Source organism: Eriocheir sinensis, chromosome 34 (assembly GCF_024679095.1).
Source record: "Eriocheir sinensis breed Jianghai 21 chromosome 34, ASM2467909v1, whole genome shotgun sequence".
In the NCBI taxonomy this organism is placed as follows: domain Eukaryota; kingdom Metazoa; phylum Arthropoda; class Malacostraca; order Decapoda; family Varunidae; genus Eriocheir; species Eriocheir sinensis.
In genome coordinates, this window is record NC_066542.1 from 14474380 (window position 1) to 14495085 (window position 20706).

At 45.0% G+C, this 20706-nt stretch overlaps 2 protein-coding genes across 4 annotated transcripts in view; one reads left to right on the plus strand and one right to left on the minus strand.

Moving 5' to 3' along the window:
• Nucleotides 1-1786: 1786 nt before the first annotated feature.
• On the minus strand, nucleotides 1787-5098 carry LOC127007124 (RNA-binding protein FUS-like). Its single transcript, XM_050877762.1, has 5 exons — nucleotides 4932-5098; nucleotides 4027-4221; nucleotides 3413-3562; nucleotides 2968-3041; nucleotides 1787-2732 (listed from the first exon to the last, which is right to left on the minus strand). Exons 2-5 carry the CDS (start codon nucleotides 4207-4209, stop codon nucleotides 1931-1933), a joined length of 1209 nt encoding a protein of 402 aa, XP_050733719.1. The 5' UTR covers nucleotides 4210-4221; nucleotides 4932-5098; the 3' UTR covers nucleotides 1787-1930.
• Nucleotides 5099-12193: 7095 nt separating this feature from the next.
• The window catches only part of LOC127007125 (calpain-C-like), a 57672-nt gene continuing 49159 nt past the window's right edge, over nucleotides 12194-20706 (plus strand). For 2 of the 3 annotated variants that reach the window (XM_050877763.1, XM_050877765.1), the window contains exon 1: nucleotides 12194-12343. The gene's annotated coding sequence lies outside the window, so the exon portion shown is untranslated. The remainder of the gene's footprint in view (nucleotides 12344-20706) is intronic. The other variant, XM_050877764.1, reaches the window with a different exon arrangement.

The following is a 20706-nucleotide window of genomic DNA, read 5'->3' on the forward strand; positions in this document are numbered from 1 at the left end:
CATTTATCTATATTAAAGTGTATCTCCCATCTATCAAACCAAGCTGAAATTTTATGCAAATTTTCTTGGAGGCTTTGTCTGTCTTTGTCAGTAAGGATCGAATTACCAATCTTTATGCCGTCAGCATAATATTATTTACTAATGAGATTACTGAGTCCAACGTCAACGTCATTGATGTAAATAATGAAGAGCACGTACTGGGCCAAGAACCGAGCCCTGTGGGACACCACTAGTGACAGGCGCCCATTCTGAGTTAAATCCGTCGATCACTACACTTTGTTGTCTGTTGCTCAACCAATTTGCGATCCATTGGTGTACAGTATACTGTCAGGACCTAATTGCTTGATTTTATAAATTAATTTATGGTGTGGAACTTTATCACATGCCTGAAAATCGAGACAGACTACGTCCAGTGATTTGGTTACGTCGTAAACTGTGAAGAGGTCATTATAATAGGTCAGTAGGTTCGACGAAGAGGATCTCTTATTACGGAAGCCATGTTGAGAATCGTTAATCAGTGAGATGTTTTCAAGGTAATTTACAATTTTGTCTCTAATTATGCTCTCACGTAGCTCACCTACAACTGAAGTTAGACTAATGGGCATGAAATTGTCTGGTACTTTTTTTGTCTTTCTTATAAATCGGTGTTTACGTTGGTTATTTTCCAATCCAAAAGGACAATGCCTTGACGCAAGAACATATTGAATACAGTTGTGAGAGAAGAGAGTATTTTTGCTTTTTGCTTCTTTAAGAAAAATATGATATACATTGTCTGGTCCTGGACTTTATTTATTTCAAGAGACTGGATAACATTTAATTCATTGGAAGTTATTTCAAAGTCGGGCAAAGTCTGCGTTTTTCTTGGGTCACTACAACAAGGACTAGTGCGTTATTTAGTCGCGTTGGTTCAGTAACCATTTGACTTAGGTAATCATCCCTTTAAAAATCCAAGTATTCTATGTGACTCGGCTTTTATACCGCAGAGTGACGTCCAATCAATATGAGAGAGATTAAAGTCTCCTAAGATCAGTGAGTCGCTGGTTAGGAAGGGAAAATCTCACCCCTCCCCTTCCCTCCGCCACTAACCCCTAACCCCTCCTCCTCATACTATGAAAAATACCACTCATCAAGCACACTCTACCGCTTACCCCTCTCCCTCTCCCTCTTCCCCTTCCTCCTTCACCTCTCTCTCCACTCCCCCCTCCACCTCTATCTACCCGCCACCGCCCCTCAACCACCCCGTACCCCATAACTTCTAACACTGTCGTTACTAGTCTTAACATATACAGTTATCACTTACGTATGCTCACTCCTTTGCTCTTAATGACTACAAAGACCAATGGCTTCGAAACACTGAACCCCAACAAACCGAAGCAGTGCAGTGGTACGCTCTAGTGAAAAAGATAGTAGAATAATGCAACTGAAAGGCAAAGTCTATGATCAAAAGGAGGGGGCCCTACGCAGCGGTACACAGCGGTCTAGGTCAAAAGAAGAATAACAAAAAAACGTGACATGAAGGAAGGTTGATGTGAGAGTGAATAGAATAAGGAGAGAATCGAGCTCGTTTTGCCCTGTACTAATGTTCCTTTAGCATGCTTATACTTTTTTGTTCACAAGATTTCGTTTTGTTGTATTTGCAGCTAGAATCATACAAATTGTATTCTGGCATCCTACTTCCATTATTGATCAGTATTCATTACTGAACATGTTGCTGTGGGCGCATGCCACATGTTGTGCCTGAGAAGTTAGGGTGAGACGTACATTTATTATAAGGAAGATTTGTCTAGATTATTCAAGCTTTTAATGCATCCCCTCATGAGTCTTACATATCATGATAGTATGATTATATGATTGCTGTACATTATCCTCCTAGTTGTCACGTTGTAAGTTTAAATGCCCGCTTCACCGTGAAACACAGCCATGTTCCTTACTAACAGACACAGTGGGTGGCAGGACAGTTACCAGCAGGACAGTTTGACGCGCACCAGACGTCCAGGCCGGGCACGTAATGCGGCGACCCGACAGGCACGCCGCGGCAGCCTGACGAGCCAAGTGTTAGGGAGACTAAACCACCTTGACCTTGACCTTGCCCAAGACCCTGACCACCACCATGACTTTTTCCCCAGCCATGACCCCTACCTTGCCCTCCTCCTCGGCCTCCTCCTTGTCCTCCTCCTCCTCGGCCTCCTCCTTGTCCTCCTCCTCGGCCTCCTCCTTGTCCTCCTCCTCCTCGGCCTCCTCCTTGTCCTCCTCCTCGGCCTCCTCCTTGTCCTCCTCCTCGGCCTCCTCCTTGTCCTCCTCCTCGGCCTCCTCCTTGTCCTCCTTGCCAGTCCTCCGTCCCAGGCACCGCAGGGGGCACATACACGGTTTCAGACTCCTCCGCCTCATATCTCTTCAGGGTGCTGCTGGGTCTGTGGTGGAGCGTCTTCCCGTGGCCGTGCGTGGTGGTGGTGGTGCTACTGCTCTGCAAGTCGCCGCCGTGGTGCTGCGAACTAGACTGGGAGGTGCTGGGGCTCGGGTACTGAGAGACTCCGCGCCAACTGCCTGTGCTGGAAGCGGCGGTTTGGGTCTGTGAGGCGTGTGAGGTGCTATGGGATGTGCTGCTGGGGCGGTGCGAGGTGCTGTGAGAGGTGCTGTGCGAGGTGCTGTGGGATGTGCTGCTGGGCCGGTGGGAGGTGGTGCTGGAGGAACCACTCACTACATCAACTTCATTGGCCCACTCCGAGGTTGATCTTGAGGTGAGAAAAAGAGATGTATTCAAGTACACACACACACACACACACACACACACACACACACACACACACACACACACACACACATAGGATAACGCGGTCTTAGCTCAAATCCTATATACGTACTTAATACTCTCTCTCTCTCTCTCTCTCTCTCTCTCTCTCTCTCTCTCTCTCTCTCTCTCTCTCTCTCTCTCTCTCTCTCTCTCTCTCTCTCTCTCTCTCTCCTTACTCCTGTGTGATGGCGCTGCCGGATGCCCAGGAGTCGTCGTTATCGCTAATGACTTCAAGATTTCCACTCTCAGCCTGACGCCGCGGGAGAGAGAAAAAATATAACTATGCAGATTTGTGAATAAGTAAGAGAAATTAAAACAGATGAAAGAATGAAGGTTCGATAAAATAGTACAAACGAAAGCACAGGAGACAAGATGATGCATTTTTTCATAGTAGAGGGAGCAGCTCAAGGGCAAAAAGGAAAACAAAACAAAACAAGAAAAAAAACATGCGCTGCTCCTGTAAAGACAATGGAACGAGAGGCCAAAGAGAGACGGCCAATTTCGGGTGGAGAAGTGTCTTGATACTCCCCTCTACTACTACTACTACTACTACTACTACTACTACTACTACTTCTACCACTACTACTACTACTACTACTACTACTATACTACTACTACTACCTGAGCTGCTGAGTTCGAGTTGGAGACGAGGGTAATGAGGGCAGTGTGTCCGCGGGCATGGCAGCGACGCCCCACGATGTCACGCAGCTCCTGGCCCACCTCCACCATCTCGTTGTCTAGAGAGGCGATCACCGTGCCCATCAGCGTCATCTGTACCAGGGGAGATAGATAAATAGACAGATGGGTAGGTAGTTAAATAGGGCGAGTACAAATAAGCATAGACGTATTGGTTACCTCTTAACACTATCACGTTTCGCATTAAGGTAAGGTAGAGGTACACACACACACACACACACACACACACACACACACACGCACGCAGGATAACGCGGTCTTAGCTCAAATCCTATATACGAACTTTATACTCTCTCTCTCTCTCTCTCTCTCTCTCTCTCTCTCTCTCTCTCTCTCTCTCTCTCTCTCTCTCTCTCTCTCTCTGCACGTTTAGCTTGGACAATATCACATCGACTCCCATATATTACGACAAAACCCAATGCACAAGATAGGAATGGATGTACTACTTTAAACTCACGACCAACACTTAGCAGAACACGTTAGAGTTTCTCAAATTACAACGGGATCATTACACGTAGAGGCCCAGGTCTTCCACGTACCGTTTCCTTGATGTAGTTGCTCAGCACCCTCAGCCGCGCCAGCCCCTCCGCCTGCGTCTCGGCCACGGAGCACACCGGACTCTTGCACGACTGCCACCAGCTCGAGTCATCCACCTCCATGAGCTCTCCACCAGCCAACGCCACCAACCCCGCCATCAATACCGCAGTGAACCCGGGCGGCATCTTCACCGGTTCCTTGGAGAAAGAGGTTATTGGTGCTGACAGAAGAATTACATATAGCATCTTCCATTTAGCGTAACTCGTTTCTGGGTCGCGATCTGTTGAGTCCCTCATAGAGTCCCGACAACTTATTGGCCCTGTGTTTTCGCCGGGCCTTTCAAACACTAGCACACGGTCTCGCGGCGAAGGCAGGGCCAATAATGGCGTCCAAATCTTAGGCTGTCGGGACTCTATCTATCAAGTGACTCTACAGATCATGACCCAGAAACGGGTTACGCTAAATGGAAAAGGCTAATAGAACATCAAAGTCGACCTGTCTAAAGATACGTGAGTTACGGCGACATTTCATCTTACTGTAACAACTGCAATACATATCCTAACAACACCAATACCTTCAAGAGATAGCGAATTAATGCAGAGATCGAGGCATTAAAAAGAATCACACCAGGATCGACCTATCCACAAATACTTTAGTTATGGCTAAAATCAATACTGACGACTGATTTTGCAACCTTCGTATTAGTCTTTCTAAACACTAACGCAGCTGATATGTCCTATTTTGATCCGTTTTTCCAAGAATTGGTTAATTAGTTTTCTTGTTATTTTTTTTTGCGCATCACTTTCTACGACTTAACAGCGTGACAACCCAACCCCAAACCAGCCACAGAGTTACTTATATATGCTAATACCACGTTTAAAACCTCTGTAATGACTGCAATACGTACCCTTAACAACAGTATGACGCAGAATGTATATACGCAGCTTCCCCGCACCGTCAGCTTCTCACGTCGGGCAGAGACTGGGAGAATCAAGGGCCTGTGTGTCTGTGTGTGTATCTGTGTGAGTGTCTGTGCAGCTGCCCGGCACTGTGGATCCCTTGTTACTGCCAGGCCCGACAAGGAGGGCACTAGGGCTTCTGGGAAACGTAAATGAACGGGGGGGTGTGGGGTGGAGAGAGGCCAAATGAAGGAGAGGGTATGGTTATAGGTAATATGTTTTAACTTGTGTATTTATCTATTTGCCTATATTTATCTATGTACCTATCTATCTATCTATCTATCTATCTATCTATCTGTCCATAGATAGGTGGCGGTGGCTGAGTCGTCAAAGTAACGGCCTCGTGTTCAGGAGGACGCGAGTTCAATCCCCGCCCGGTGCCACCAAGCTGGGATTTTTCAGCCGCCGCCGAGTGGCTTAAAACTACCCACATGCTGTCCAGAAGACCACCTATCAACCCGGACTCTAGATTCTAGGATCAAAGATGAGCTCTGGGAGGGCAGCATGAGCCAATGCAAGATGGCGCCACTATAAACACTCGCCTGCGCCAGAACGGGCTGGGCCGACCATCAGGACCTACCGGAAAGAAGCCTTGGACCGACCATCAGGATCCACCGGGAAGAAGCCTACCGGCGCAATAGGCTGCAATGTAAAAAAAAAAAAAAAAAAACTGTCTCTTTGTTTATCGCTGAACCTGTTTATTTATTTTTTCTGTTTATTTTAATGCTTTACCGATTTATTTATTTATTTACCTACCTACCTATCCACCTGCCTAATCAATCTATATGTATCTATCAATCTATCTATCTAATTGGATATGTATTTATATTCTAATTATCTCAACAAAACATAAGGGTGGTCAGCCTTGCATCCTTACACAGAATCAGGGATAATTTGTGGTAAATCGCCGCGCAATCGAAATTTAGTGAATATTAATAGTAATGAACACTGGAGACTAGAGATTAACAACAACACACGTTTCCTAGTATCATAGAAACTTCGACAATGAGTAATAAGAAACGACAGAATGTAGGAGAGCATACGTAACAGCTTTTGATATGTACTAAAACTTGATCTTGGCATTAGTCATTTTCTAGATGCGCCATATATCTGTGATACATGATATACTTCTTCTTCCCATTTGTGTGTTGATATGTTAAGCGGAATTACCTTAAACGCTATTATGACACCACCAAAGTTTGCAGATGATACAAAGTTACTTCACCTGGCAACGGCGGGCGTGACCAAGCAGCTTCAGTCATGCTGGGCTAAGTAACTGTGGCTTGGTGCGTTATTTAAGCATTGCATAAGTAGAGATGAGATAGAGAGAGATATTCTGAGGGGTGGCGAAGAATGGCGCAGCGGGAGAAAGCTCTGTGTAAAAAAGAACCCATCGCGTAGCCCAAGGCGGCCCGGGGCTTAGCTGAGGCATCGTACCTGTTGACCGTCCGAGGCCTGTCACGCTGTGGGAGAGAGCCGCCCACCCAGACCACATTGCCTCCCATCCTCAGGCGTCTCCCCCTCCCCCTCAGCCCTCCCCGCCACTGTCCTTTATTAACCTTTTCCTCCTCTTCCCCTTCCTTTATCCTGTCCCCTTCAAGCATGCCATGTCTGTCTATTTATCTGTCTATTTAAATATTTGTTGATCTATGTGTCTATCTACCTATCCCCCTCAGCCTTCAGCCCTCCCGCCACTGTCCTTTAATATAATCTTTTCGTCCTCTTCCTCTTCCTCTAGACCCCCTGTCAAGCATGTCCGTTTTCCACTCCCTTTCTTCTATTATTTGTTTTGGTGTATGTTAAAGTAGAAAGGGCTTATCAGTACCCACACCACAGGACTCGATATGTCAGTACTAATTTAATAAACATGCAAAGGGGATTAGTAGCAGTGTTAATTAATTAAAAAAGAGAGATTCGCCGAGGTCTGAGGGTGAATACATACTCAAGCAAGGTTTTAATAGTCATTCATGCTATTGAAACTATCATTTTTTGTCACGAGAACACGTAAGGGAGTTCAGGTAAGCATAAAGTATAGCCGACCTGAAAGACGATGCCAAGAAGAGATTTTCAGAGCACCCACATCACTGCGACGGAGATGAGCACCGAGGCCACGCGCAGCATCACTTCTTTATTCTTCTTGTTCTCTTACTTCCAGCCTTTCTTCATGACCTCAGAGGCTGCAGTAAATTACAAGCTTGAGAGAGTGGTTGTGAAAGTACGTGTGTGTGTGTGTGTGAGAGAGAGAGAGAGAGAGAGAGAGAGAGAGAGAGAGAGAGAGAGAGAGAGAGAGAGAGAGAGAGAGAGAGAGAGAGAGAGAGAGAGAGAGAGAGTGAAAGTACAGCTATTGGTGGGGGTACGAAAAAAAAAAGGAAAACAAAACCCAAGAGTTATCTAAATAGAAAGTGGTCATGTTTACGGGGATGAGGCAAGAAGAAGAGGAAGAAAAAGAAAAAGAAGAAGAAGAAGAAGAAGAAGAAGAAAAAGAAGAAGAAGAAGAAGAGGAAGAGGAAGAAGAAGAAGAAGAAGAAGAAGAAGAAGAAGAGGAAGAGGAAGAGGAAAAAGGAGAAGAAGAAGAAGAAGAAGAAGAAGAAGAAGAAGAAGAGGAAGAGGAAGAAGAAGAAAAGAAGAAGAAGAAGAAGAACTACTACTACTACCACTACTACCATTACTACCTACAACCACTACCACTACAACCACCACCACAACCACCACCACCACAAGTAACTTTTCACGAGCACGCCAGAAACAAAAACACGACACACGTTATAAGAAAGTTGTTGTAGATTATAGAAGCAAGAAGAACCTGAAGTGGCGCCGGCGGGACGTGGGGGGAGCGGGGAAGCAAGGAACAGGAAGGAGGATGTAATGATGAGGTGGCGAGGCTTGCGGAGATGGCGGGCTGGAGGTGTGAAGGTGCGGGATCAGGCAGGTGGCGAGCGTGAAGTAGCGGGTCGGACGGAAGGAAGGAGACGTAGGCACTGGTGGTTAACTTGCTGTTACGTGGGGAGGGGAGGAGGAGAGATAGCACCATGGACTGAAGCATCTTGTTGACTTGACGTGACTAAGAGTAAGATTTCTTTGGGGGTCTTCTTAGCGCGCAGGTTTTGATGATGTGATGATGTGCGTATACACCAGCCTCTTAAACATACAGGGCCATATTCTTAAACATTTCGTCGCCCAAGCACACACATTTGATAAGGCTTTCGTAGGAGTTGTGAGCATGTCCAAGGGGGGTAGTTTTATGACCCTGGTGGGGGTTTAACAAGGCTTCTGTATCATGAACTTAAAAAAAACAGCAACTCATGAGAACTCGATTATTTTTAAAGGGCTTTGGAAATGGCTAATGTGAGAGACGGAAGCATCTGAGAATACCGACTAATTGGGATACTACTACTACTACTACTACTACTACTACTACTACTACTACTACTACTACTACTACTACAACTACTACAATACTACTACTACTACTACTACTACTACTACTACTACTACTACTACTACTACTACTACTACTACGCCTACTACTGGTACTACTATTTCTTCACCACAGCACCCGTTGGTCAGTGACACTCAGGCTGGGGGAAGTGAGAGGGGACGGGGCGAGAGGTCAAGGATCACCAGCATTCCTGAGGAGAAGAGTGAGAGAAAGGACGAGTGAAAGGCGCGGCGGCCCATCCCGTTGCATACCATCGCCGCCGCCGAGGAAGGAAGATTCAGCGGGGTTCGAAGTGTGCCAACTCTTATAAACCTCTCAAGACTAAGCCACGCGAGTTACAGATTATACATTCGTTATGGTTATGTATTAAGGTATCTGTTGTCTTCGTAGTGACATGCGGGGCGAGGTTTTCACTGTCGTAATCGTAAAAGTTGTGGGTAGGAATGATCATACACCTGCGCCTCGCCCTCGTGTGTGGTGGCAGCTCTTCGCTCAACGCTGCCGGGCGGGGCGCTGAGATGCCAAGCGTGCTTCAGGAGCCTCTGTTTTTATTCTTTTTTATTTTTTATTTTCTACAGTCCTCTTCTCGCGCCATTTTCAACTTTTTCACTCACGTTTCACTATTATTTCTACCCATAAAGTGAAAATATGCGTCATAATCTTCACTTAGATAAAAAATATATACGTTAACCATTTTCATTCACCAGAAAATACCATGAACCAAGCCTCTAATAAAAAATAAGAAATAAAACATTCACACCTGTGCTTATCTTTCGACGGGGTGACGACAGACAAAGAATGGTGATGAGGAGGTAGCGTGATAGTGGCGACTGTGATTGGCTCGTCAGCGGCGGTGATGGCGGCGGTGATTAGAGCGAAGACATAGTGGTGTGCTGCCTTCTCCCTTCCCTTTCTCCTCCCTCTCACCACCTCCTAATCCTACCCACGAAAACACCTTGTCCTTCGTCATTAATTATATGGTATTATATTGTTTCGTATCCATAATTTACATACTTATGAATTGGCGAATCTAAGTTTGATCTTCACCGCCCCGCCCCCTAAATTTGTTAATGTAGGTTTTTTCTTCCCTTTTTGTACGTGTGTGTGTGTGTGTGTGTGTGTGTGTGTGTGATAATTTCCAGCCATTCATGTTTTCACCTCTTCACATAATCGTTTTAAGGAAAGGAAATTACGTGATGTAAGAATATGGCATGTGTATTAAAACAAGTCAGCTCGTTCAGTACACACCTGCCGCTGGAAGGTCCCCCTGCACCATATATGACTGTCGTGGTGAATGTTTTGTCCCCTGTCAGGCAGTACCCGAGACGTACCCCGTGTACCCCGGGACAGTTGAACGCATGGTTGAACCCAATCGTTTTACAATGGCAAGCCTCGCCACTTGTTGAACTATTCTGAGAGAACCGTTATATACTTGGACCGATAAATGATGATGATGACGCTATGATCCATGGAAAGGATCTTGTCAGGCACCCAGGGGATCAAAGTGCTATTTAAGTAAGTGGGGCTGGGAACTGTTTTAAATTTGTTCCTCATGGATAAATTCTTTGATGACGTTGTTGTCTAGTATGTAAAGATGTTAAGGTAAGCAAACACGCCCAAACTTACTATCGTTTCATCGATAAAAAAAAAAAAAAGTTTCTGCAATATACTTCTTTAGAATACTCAAAACATGCGATTTTAATCTAAGGGGTTCAGTCCTCCCTTTTGAGGCAGCACTTACACATTATTGACATTGCCCAACGCCCTGTGCAGCAGCGAAAGGGCTGAGGGGCAGCACGTACGCATTAATATGAAAAGGTCAACTGACCGTAGGGACACACGTGATGGCTTGCTTATGTCTTTTCTCTACAGCTTCACGCCTCACTAACCCCTCACACGACACGACTTGGTTAGGCGAGGAGGAGGAGGAGGAGGAGGAGGAGAAGGAAAAGTAGAAGAAAAAGGAGTAGCAAGAGGAGGAGAAGGAAGAGGCGAAGGTGGAGGAGGACGTATGTCACGACGATAACGAAGACGACGACAACGAAAAAAAAACACAGGAGCAGAAGTTAAGAATGAAGGGAAGAAGAAAAAATCAATTAAATGCGTTGAGAAAAAGAAATGAGGACAGGAGAAGAGTGGGAAAAAAAAATTATGGCGAGAGAGATAACACCCTCGCCGCAGCTTCCGCGTTATCTTTTTATTGCCCCACAAAAATGACAAACGGGTCCTGAAAAATAACGTAGGAGGCAAGTTTTATCACGGCACCTCCCGCTCAGAGTCATCCGCTGCCTAGCCATGCTTTGAGGAATAGTCTGCTAGAGTGTGGAGACGTGATAGAAGTGGATGGGTGGGATGTGGGGTGATGGTGGTGGTGAACAAACAACGTGATGGTGGATACAGTGGAAATGGGTGAGGGCATGGCAGAAACAGCGAGCAGGCAGAGCTGTGGGCGGTTTAATGGGCCGAGGAGATCAACAAGACAGAGTGGAGGGGATGTTTTCCTCCCTCTTTTTTTATCAAGGGTATAGTTAGAAGGGTTAGTGACGAAGGTACAGGTGGGGGAGAATGAAAGACAGTAGGAGTGTACAGTTGTATGGTGAAGGGGTTGGGTAAATTTTCCGTGGATCTTCAGTCAAACCACGATTTCCGCTAGCGTGGTTCTCAATTGTTTGTTGTTATTGCTGCTGGTGAAGATGGTGAGTAATACCGTCGTTCCTCAGTGAAATCTACCGTAGCTTTGGAAGATCGCGGACACGTCAGAAAACCACGGAAATATGAGAACCACGCCAGCGGAAATCGTGGTTTGACTGAAGATCCACGGAAAATTTGCCCAGTGTAATAGCCCCTAGTTGTTCTGGTGTATTGTTAATGGAGCACCTTATTTGTATACCCCCGGCGTGCTGTGTGTGTGTGTGTGTGTGTGTGTGTGTGTGTGTGTGTGTGTGTGTGTGTGTGATTTGTTTGTGTGTCGAGAGCTAAACTAAGCGTCACTTCACTCTCCTACTTTTTCCCTCCTTTACCATCTTTAACTTCCTTCCCTTCCCTCCCTTCCTGTGTCTATCTCGCATTTAATCCCTTTTTATCTGCCTCCTTCCTTCCCTTCCTTCCCTCCCTTATTGCCTATTTAGTTCGACTTCGAGAGGGGATTGAAGGTGTCTGCAGGCGTCCTCCCCGCGGCTACATGTGTTCTTAGTTCTTAGTGAAATGCCTTGCCAGCCTGTAAGGGTTTGACTAACATATATTAAAAGCTCATTATCAGGTTATTAATGTCATGTTGGTGTAGTAAGGCATCATATGATAAACTCTAATTCTCGCAACTATAAGCAACTTTTCTCAAGGTTTGCACTTTCTCCCGTTTAAAAGAAGGGTATTATTTGCTGTAATTATGGGTAACGATTAAGTAAAAGTGACAATATACATGACTTATTGTTGTATATTCACGTTTGTTATAATTATGAAGCAACTAGAGTGTCAAGACTTTCGCCGTGTGCTAAGAAACCGGGCTTGATAATAGAGGTCGTCGTCACCGCACGTATGCAAGACGCTAAAACAATAATCTCGTTAGGTGTCAATTGTCGTCAGGTGTCCTTGTTCGGATAGCGCTGCCAGTGGACATTCTTGCAATTCCTAGTGTGAAAGTCTGTATGTACTCTCTCTCTCTCTCTCTCTTTCAGTCTGTTTATAATGTGCCACAAGGATATTTCTGCCGCGGTACGATATGTTTTCCCGTTCAGGCGGCGCGGGTTGCGAGGCTCCGGCGCTGCTTCACCTGGCCGGACTAGTGTCACCTGCCTCTCGTTAGTGTGTGGGTGTACGTGTCCCCGGCGGTGTTGTGACGTGACTAACCTCTCCCTACAACCGTTGATACCCATTACCAGATTGTGTGACTACCTTTGCGACGCCGGACTAAACTCTTGACAGGTAAATTTGTGTAATATGGAAACGGTTTAGCTGGATAATGTGTGTGTAACTAGATTTTACATGATTTTTTTGGTGTGTGTGTGTGTGTGTGTGTGTGGAGAGGCAGGTGAAGGCGTAACAACCTTGGCTCAGTCTTGCCTGGTAATAACTGCCTACCTGCGGGCCTAACGGTATATCATTAGATGGATTTTAAAAGGGGAGATTTAAACGTTATCGAGGTACGCAACTTGACAGGTTTTTGCTTCCCGCCTTTCTCAACACTCCACATATCAATAACATTCCCCACACCTTTAGTCCTACCTGTCTTTGTGTTTGACCATTATTAACCACAAAGAGTACGCATGATACCCTCTTTTTTATGTATTTTAACGCATGTCCTCCTTTTTTCGCCTTCGTAGAACATCAGTAAATCAAATCATCGTATTATTTGAGGTGTGAGTGACATCTGTGTACAAGAAATAGCTTTGCCGGGTTGGTATTTCCGTGTTGTAATCCAGCGACGAGGTTCAGATGGGGCGCCTTCTAAAAAGTCCCACTGAGCCACTGCCGGGCGCGGGGTGGAATACTTGCGTAGAAAGTGCGGGGCTGGAGGCGGTAGGAGTGGCGGTGGTGGCTGTGGCCGGTGGTGGTGGTGGGGGTGGTGAGGTAATGATAGTGGTGGTGTGTATGTGGTAGTTGTAATGGTACGGAATGGGTGGTGGTGGTCGTGGTGTTATTGATATTAGTGTTATTACTCTTTCTCTCCCTCCTCCTCCTATAGTCTTATTACTACTACTACGAATATAGCCTCAATCCATTACTACTACTACTACTACTACTACTACTACTACTACTACTACTACTACTACTACTACTACTACCACCACTACTACTACTACTACTACTACTACTACTACTATTACTGTGACTGGTGGTAGTGAGGCAATGTGGTTGTGTATGGTAGCTGTGGTATTAGTATTGGTTGGCGAGTGATTGATACAGACAGGAATGATGGTATGAAAGGTATTGCTGGTGATGGTGATGGTGTTGTGATGGTGGTGTGATGGTGGTGGTGAGATAAACGTGGTGGATGTGATGGTGGTGGTATGGATGGTATGGGGAAGAGAGTGATACTGACAAAGATGATGGTGATGGTATAGATGGCATTCCGATGGTGAGGGTGGTGACATGACAAGTGGTAGAGATGGTGACGATGGTGGTGGTATTAGGACATGATATGGAGGAGCAGCGACACAGTGAGCAAATTTTTTTTCTATATCTTTTTTTTTTTTTTTTTTGTCATTGAGCTGCCTTCTTTGATGTAAAAAAATGCTTGCTTATTATAATGATGATGATGATGATGATGCTATGATGAAAATTGTTGGCTGTGATGATGGTGATTATAGTATGACATGTATAGCAAGTAATAATGATGATGATGATGATGATAATGATGGCAGGAAGGCTGTTGAGGGTATTGTTGATTATGGTGATGGATACTGTACGAAAAGAGAAGGAAGGTCAATCGGTGTGCGTCCATCTCGGCCCATTGCCAACTCGGACCATTCACGATTACCGACTCGGCCCACCTGGTGACCCAACGCGGACCATTTTTTAATACCAACTCGGACCATCAGCTCGATTCTTTTGAAATAAGTCATGCTCACATTCCTGAAAATTTCCTGTGGTATGAAATTTCTGTTGGTGGCCGACGGCATCTAATATTTGCTACAGAAGAACAACTATCCCTGTGAAGCAAGGCAAACCATTGGTACGCAGATGCAACTTTTAAAATGGTCCGCCGCCACATTACTCAACTTTGTAGTATTCATACATTCGTACAAAGTGACAAGAACTTAAAACAAGTGCCACAGCTGTTTGCACTAATGTCTGGGGAAAGACGTAGAGATTACAAAAAGGTGTTTGCAAAAACTAAAGATCTTTTAGGTGGGGAACTGAAAATAAAGGAAATTAATATTGATTTTGAGGCAAGCATTTGGAATGCGATTCCCGAAATCCTGCCAGATGTTATAATTCGAGGATGCAGCTTTCATTGGGGGCAGGCAGTGTGGCGGAGAATTCAAGAAATAGGCCTACAAGTACCTTACACAAATGATGTTGGAACGCATAAATATCTCAGGAAAGTCCTGGCATTGCCTTATGTCCCTGCAGAGCATATTGAAGAACTCTTCATAAGATTTTACAGGAAAGCAAACGACTCTCACGCCCTCATAAGTCTTCTAGACTATATAAAAAACACATGGATACATTCTGACAAAGGACAACTCAGCTTTTACTTACTCATAAGATTACTCAGTGACGAGGCCAAACTAGTAACTTTGCAAGTGCGTGTCCTCTCAGATGGGAAGGTATGGCGTATGTGTTGTACATATCTCTCGTATTGACTAGGGGTTGGACAGGCATGATACGTCCTCCTCCTATGTTGTAATTTTCAACAATAAACTATTCAATTCTCTTCTATTCTATTTTTATTACTTTTGGTTTTAGCAACTGACTGCAGCTTACTGTACCGTATAAATAGGCACTGTGTACTTGAAGAGAATAGATTAAATTTAATTAAATATTGTAACTTCTAGCAGGTGTTTCGTTGTGCTGAATACGCAATATGCCGAGTTGGTATGCAATGGTCCGACTTGGTCATGGGCCGAGTTGGCAATGGGCCGAGTTGACCGGCATTCGGTCAATCACACATGAAACGGAATAGAGAGACGAGTCATATATACCAAAGACTTCCCTTCAAACAATCACTATAATTCACTGGTAATCGTCGTCTCTGTAAAGGTGCACGAACTTAAAAACAAACAAACACATTGTATACCATCCTAATTAAGTACTGTCATAGATCTTAAAAAAAAAATTACCTTATACTAACTAAACTAACCAAAAAACTAACTCATACTAATTCCTGTCATACATCTTTCAAAATTCTACCTTATGCTAACTGAGCTAACTAAAAACTACCTTATATAAACTCCTGTCATATATCTTTCAAAAAACTACATCATACTAACCAAACTTACTAAAAACTAACTTACCTTTCCTTGCCCTCTGTGGTCGTTGTGGGAAGCATACTTGTGGCGGTGATTGGTGACTCCTTACGTGTACCTGTTGTGTGGGAAGGCGATTCATGGCTGCAGGGGCGTTACTGGGTCCAGGCGGAGGTGTCAAAGGGTCGTAAAGAATGTGTTTGTGTGGCAGGAGAAGGTGGAGGTGGCGCTGGTGGTGGTGTCCAGGTGTTTGTTTACTCCGTGCATGCAGGTGTCGCGTTGCTCACTGAGGGAAGGATTTCTTTGTGTTGTAAATTCATTGTTGAGTAAATATATCTTTGGATAAGCTGGGAAGAGTTCAGTGTTACTCCGTGCATGCAGGGGTCTCTTTGCTCACAGAGGGAAGGATTAATTTGCGTTGTTGATTCATTGTAAATAGATGTTTGGATAAGCTGGGAGGATTTCAGTGTTACTCCGTGCATGCAGGGGTCTCTTTACTTACTGAGGGAAGGATTACTTTGTGTTATTGTTTCATAGTAAATAGATCTTTGAATAAGCTAGGAAGGTGTCAGTGTAGGAGGCATGGTTTGTGTATGTCAACTGTATTTTGTGCGTAACTAATCTAAGGTATTTTCAGACATTTCAACCTCTTACATCAACTATTTCTAAGGGCCGAAAAGTAGGTTCCCTATCAGTGTTTTGTTTACCACGTTCATGATAGAGACAGAAGCTTTGTTAGACTACCACCAGGGTCATAAAAGTACCCATGGAAATGCTCTCCACTCCTACGAAAGCCTTGTCAAATGTGTGTGCTTGGGCGCCGAAATACTTAAGAATATTGGGCGTAGATGTATTAATAGTTCCGAAATGCTTAAGAATATGGCGCGTAGATGTATTAATAGCTGCAGTACACACGCCATCACTGTCTCCCCAAAACCTACACGCTCAGACGCACCCGAAAGCAACCTCGCCAATAGTCACGTTAATCAAGTCCAGTTTTAAGGGTAACCTGAAGCGTGTGTTTGACTATATGTTCCGCTTTCGTCTTTCTTATAGGGAGGCTGAAAAGGGTAGTAGTCTTGGTATGGGTTGCCTTGTTTCTTGAATGATCAGCAGGAGTTCAGTGACTTGGGTTATCTGATACGGGTGGCGGCGCTGCGGTCAGGATCATGCCTTCCGTGGGCACGCCTAGGGGGGGGGAGAGAGAGAGAGAGAGAGAGAGAGAGAGAGAGAGAGAGAGAGAGAGAGAGAGAGAGAGAGAGAGAGAGAGAGAGAGAGAGAGAGAGAGAGATAACAATAAGAAGAGAACAAAAATACACGTAATGGTGGCTGACGATCCGATTCAGAGAGAGAGAGAGAGAGAGAGAGAGATAACTTATTGAACAGCTTCCCGAGGTGTCTTGTTGCCTAACCTAATTATTCAAATGACTCACAATTCTGAACTTAACTGAGAGAGAGAGAGAGAGAAAATATGATAGCTTGTCAATTACAGCAACAACGCCAACGAAGCCACGCTGTGATTTTTGCAGTAGTCGTGAAGCCGGTTTAGCGAAGTCCCGTTGGAGGCCGCCGGCGCCGCGGGTTGGCTGGCTGGTGATGGTGGAACGGGTGGCCACCTCTATCAGCAGGTCTTGGAGAGGCGATGGGGGGCGACAGCGTGGCCTGGTGCCTTGGGGGGTGGGTCCGTCGGTCTCTCTTCTGCATTCATCGCGTGACCAGTGTGCGCCGTTTGCAAGCTATTGTGGTAGCAAGAAAGGATAATTCGGTGCGTTTGAGGGTTTGAGTCAGTCCTGAAGAGCGGTCACGTGGTTGCGGTGAATTACGTGGTGGTTAGTCTGTGTGTGTGTGTGTGTATGTGTGTGTGTGTGTGTCTGTGTGTGTGTGTGCAGGAGTAGTACAACGGGGACTGGCCTCGGAGCTTCACCGGAACTTGCTTGTCTGCGCCTCCGCCCTCCCGACCCGGGCCCGACCTGGCTTGCGCGAACCCGTTGATGAAGATGAAGCAACGTTCGAGTTATACCGGTATTTTGGAGGTCAGGCGGCGACTATGCTTCCACCACCGTCACCGCCACCACAAGCATTATTTTTTATTTCACACGTATTACTACACCTACAACACCGAGGTCTACTACTACTACTACTACATCTACTATTTCTACTGTTGCTCCAATTTCTACTACTTCATCATGGCTACCACTAGTAATACCGTTTTTCAGCATATCAGTTCTTTTTTTACTCGAGTCCATTGTTAAAGACACTAAACTGCTTCCGAGGAGTTAATAAAAATCCAGCTGAGGCGTCATGGTCTTGCTGAAAAAGAAATATTGAAAAAAAATATATTGCCCTAATGTCAAGGGAAACCGCTATTCATTCTTTCCTCCGTTTCCATCTCCTCCTCTCACCTCTTCTTATCTTCCTTGCATCCATTCCCCCCTCTTCCCCATCCTCTTCTTTCCCCTCCTCCTCCTCACAAATTTCCTTCATTCTCTCACGCATCGGCCACCTTCCTCCATCACAGTTGCGTCCGTCCTCATTTTTTTTTAGCTCTTTTACTCTGCCACACTCCACCACCGTCCCCTTCCCCTCTCTCTCTTTCTCTGTCGTTCCGCTAGTTAGGCTCACGGGCACACCTGTTCAGATAGCCGTCCATGTGTCCTTAAGGAAGCTTTAAAGTAGACTTATTTGCATGTCTTGCGGGAGAGGAGGCCGAAGGGATGAAGTACCGCTCATCTCTGGGGGTCGTGAGAGAGAGAAGTGATCCGCGGGAGAGGTGAACAGTTAGAGAGAGAGAGAGAGAGAGAGAGAGAGAGAGAGAGAGAGAGAGAGAGAGAGAGAGACTTTTTCATCCTAACCCAATCTAGTCGCTACATCCTTAACATCATCATTAGCACCACTACAACCTCATATAAATACCTTCCAACCTTAATGAATTCCAGAAATGTTCGTGTACGTAATAAAAAAACGGGGGAGGACGGGAGGGAGGAGGAAAAAAAAATATATACATACAGAATCATGGGAAAGCAGCGTCTTCGTTAGTGTGTGTGTTCGTGTGTGTGTGTGTGTGTGTGATTTAATTAGTAGTATCTCCACACCGGTTTCGTGCCTGATCCCACAGTAGAAGAAGAGGAGGAGGAGGAGGCTAAGAAGAGAAGAAAGAGGAACAGGTTGGAAGGAGGAGGAAAAGGAAGAAAAAAGAAAGCTAATCGGAGGAGGACAAAGAGGAGGATGGACGGAAGAGAATAGGAAGAAGAGAAGACGTAGAAGAAGGAAGAAAAGGAGAATGGAAGGAGGAGAAGGTAAAAGAGAAGACTTGAAGAAGAAGGAAGGAGACTGGAAAGAGGAGTAGGAGAAAGATATGGCTAAACGGAGGAGAATGGAAGGAGGAGACAGTAAAAGAGAAGGCTGGAATAAGAAGAAGGAAGAAAAGGAAACTGAAATGAGAAGAAGGAGAAAGAGAAGACATGGAAGGGTGCGGATGAGAAAGAAGAAGATGCTGGAAGAAGGAAGAAGATGAGTCAATAAGAAAGAGAAGGATGGAAAAGGGGCTGGATGGAGGAAAAAAAAGAAGGGAGATTTAAAAGAAGAGTGAGAAAAAGAGATAACTGGAAAGGTGAGGGTAAGAAAGAAGAGGATGCTGGAAGAAGATGAGTCTGACAGGAAGAGAATGAAGGGAAAGGGGCTGGAAGGAGGAAAAAAAGAAAGGAGATTTAACAGAGGAGTGAGAGAAGGAGATGACTGGAAGGATGAGGATAGAAAAAGAACAGACTGGAAAGAGAAAGAAGAAAAGATGAGGCTGGAGGCGGGGAGAGAGAAAGAAGCGTATGCGATCTAGGAAGGTGAGGAAGAGGCTGCTGGCTGGCTATTGGCATTCGATCCTTCTTTGCACAGGTCACCGCTACACGTGTGAACTCTGCATACCGATCAGACGGCGAAGGGGAGGAAAGGAACGGGGGAGGTGATGGAGAGGGGAAGAGACACTGAAACATGGAAACATGGAAATGCAGGCAACAGAAAGCCTATTGGCTCATTACGAGGTCTCCCGCTTGGGTGATTTAATCTGCTCGACAGCCACTTGGGGCTTGAGGAGCAGATGAAAGCACCTCGATATTGAGGAGCAGATGAAAGCACCTCGATACTGAGGAGCAGATGAAAGCACCTCGATACTGAGGAGCAGATGAAAGCAACTCGATATTGAGGAGCAGATGAAAGCACCTCGATATTCAGTTTACTCCCGACGCAGCGAAATGACGGTCGATTCTATATTTGAAGGAGTTGAGGAAAGAATTACTACGGTATATAAGAAGAAAATAGTGTGAATATTGTGTGGCAGCGAAGAGGAGGAAAGGAATGGGGAGGACGGGGAGGTGATGGAGAGGGAAGAAGGGATGAAGAAGGGAAAACGGTAAGGGCATGAAGGGAAGAAGAAAACCGTAGATGGGATGTAAATGGAGTGTTTGGCAGGAGGAAAGAAAGGGGGAGGGAAGGGAAGGTAATTGAGAGGAGGGTAGGATGAAGAGGGGAAGAAGATAAGGGCATGAAAGTGAGAAAGGTATAAGTAGATAGGGAAAAAATGGATAGTGAGGCTTAAGATGAAGAGAGGACGTAGGTGAGGGTATATAGTTGATAAGGATGGAAGGAAAATGAAAATGAAAGGAAAGGAAGGGCGGGAAAGAGGGATGAGGAGGGGAAGCTGAGGAGATGAAGAAAAAAAAATTAAGCGAATAGAATGGAAATAGAGGCAGAAATAGAAGAAGAGGATGACAGAGGAGAGGTAATATAGTTAAATAAGGACGGCGAAACAAAAAAGAAGGGAAATAAAGGAAGGGATAGAATAATGAAGAAAGCAAGAAGATGAAAGGAAAGACGGAAATGGAAAAGGTAAAACAGAGGAGGCAGGAAATTGCAAGACAAAAGGAGAGAAAAAGAGAAAAGGCAGGAAAGGGTGTGAAGGAATCGAGGTGTGTGTGTGTGTGTGTGTGTGTGTGTGTGTGTGTGTGTGTGTGTGTGTGTGTGTGTGTGTGTGCGTGTGCGTGTGTTGGTATTTCTTTTCAATTTCACCTTATTTCTTTATTAGCATATAATTCATCGTTACCTGTATCCTTCTCTATCTATGTAATAACATTCGATTTTACATCCCTTCCATATATTTTATCTTCCTTCTCTTCCTTATTCTCTATTTCATCATCATATTCCTTTTCCTTCTTCTTTTCATTCATCCCTTTACTACTACTACTACTACTACTACTATTACTACTATTACTACTACTGCTACCATCACCTTCAATCTTACATCCCTTCCATATGTTTTATCTTCCTTCTCCTCTTTCTCATCCTCTTTCATCATCATCATATTCCTTTTCCTTCTTCTTTTCATTC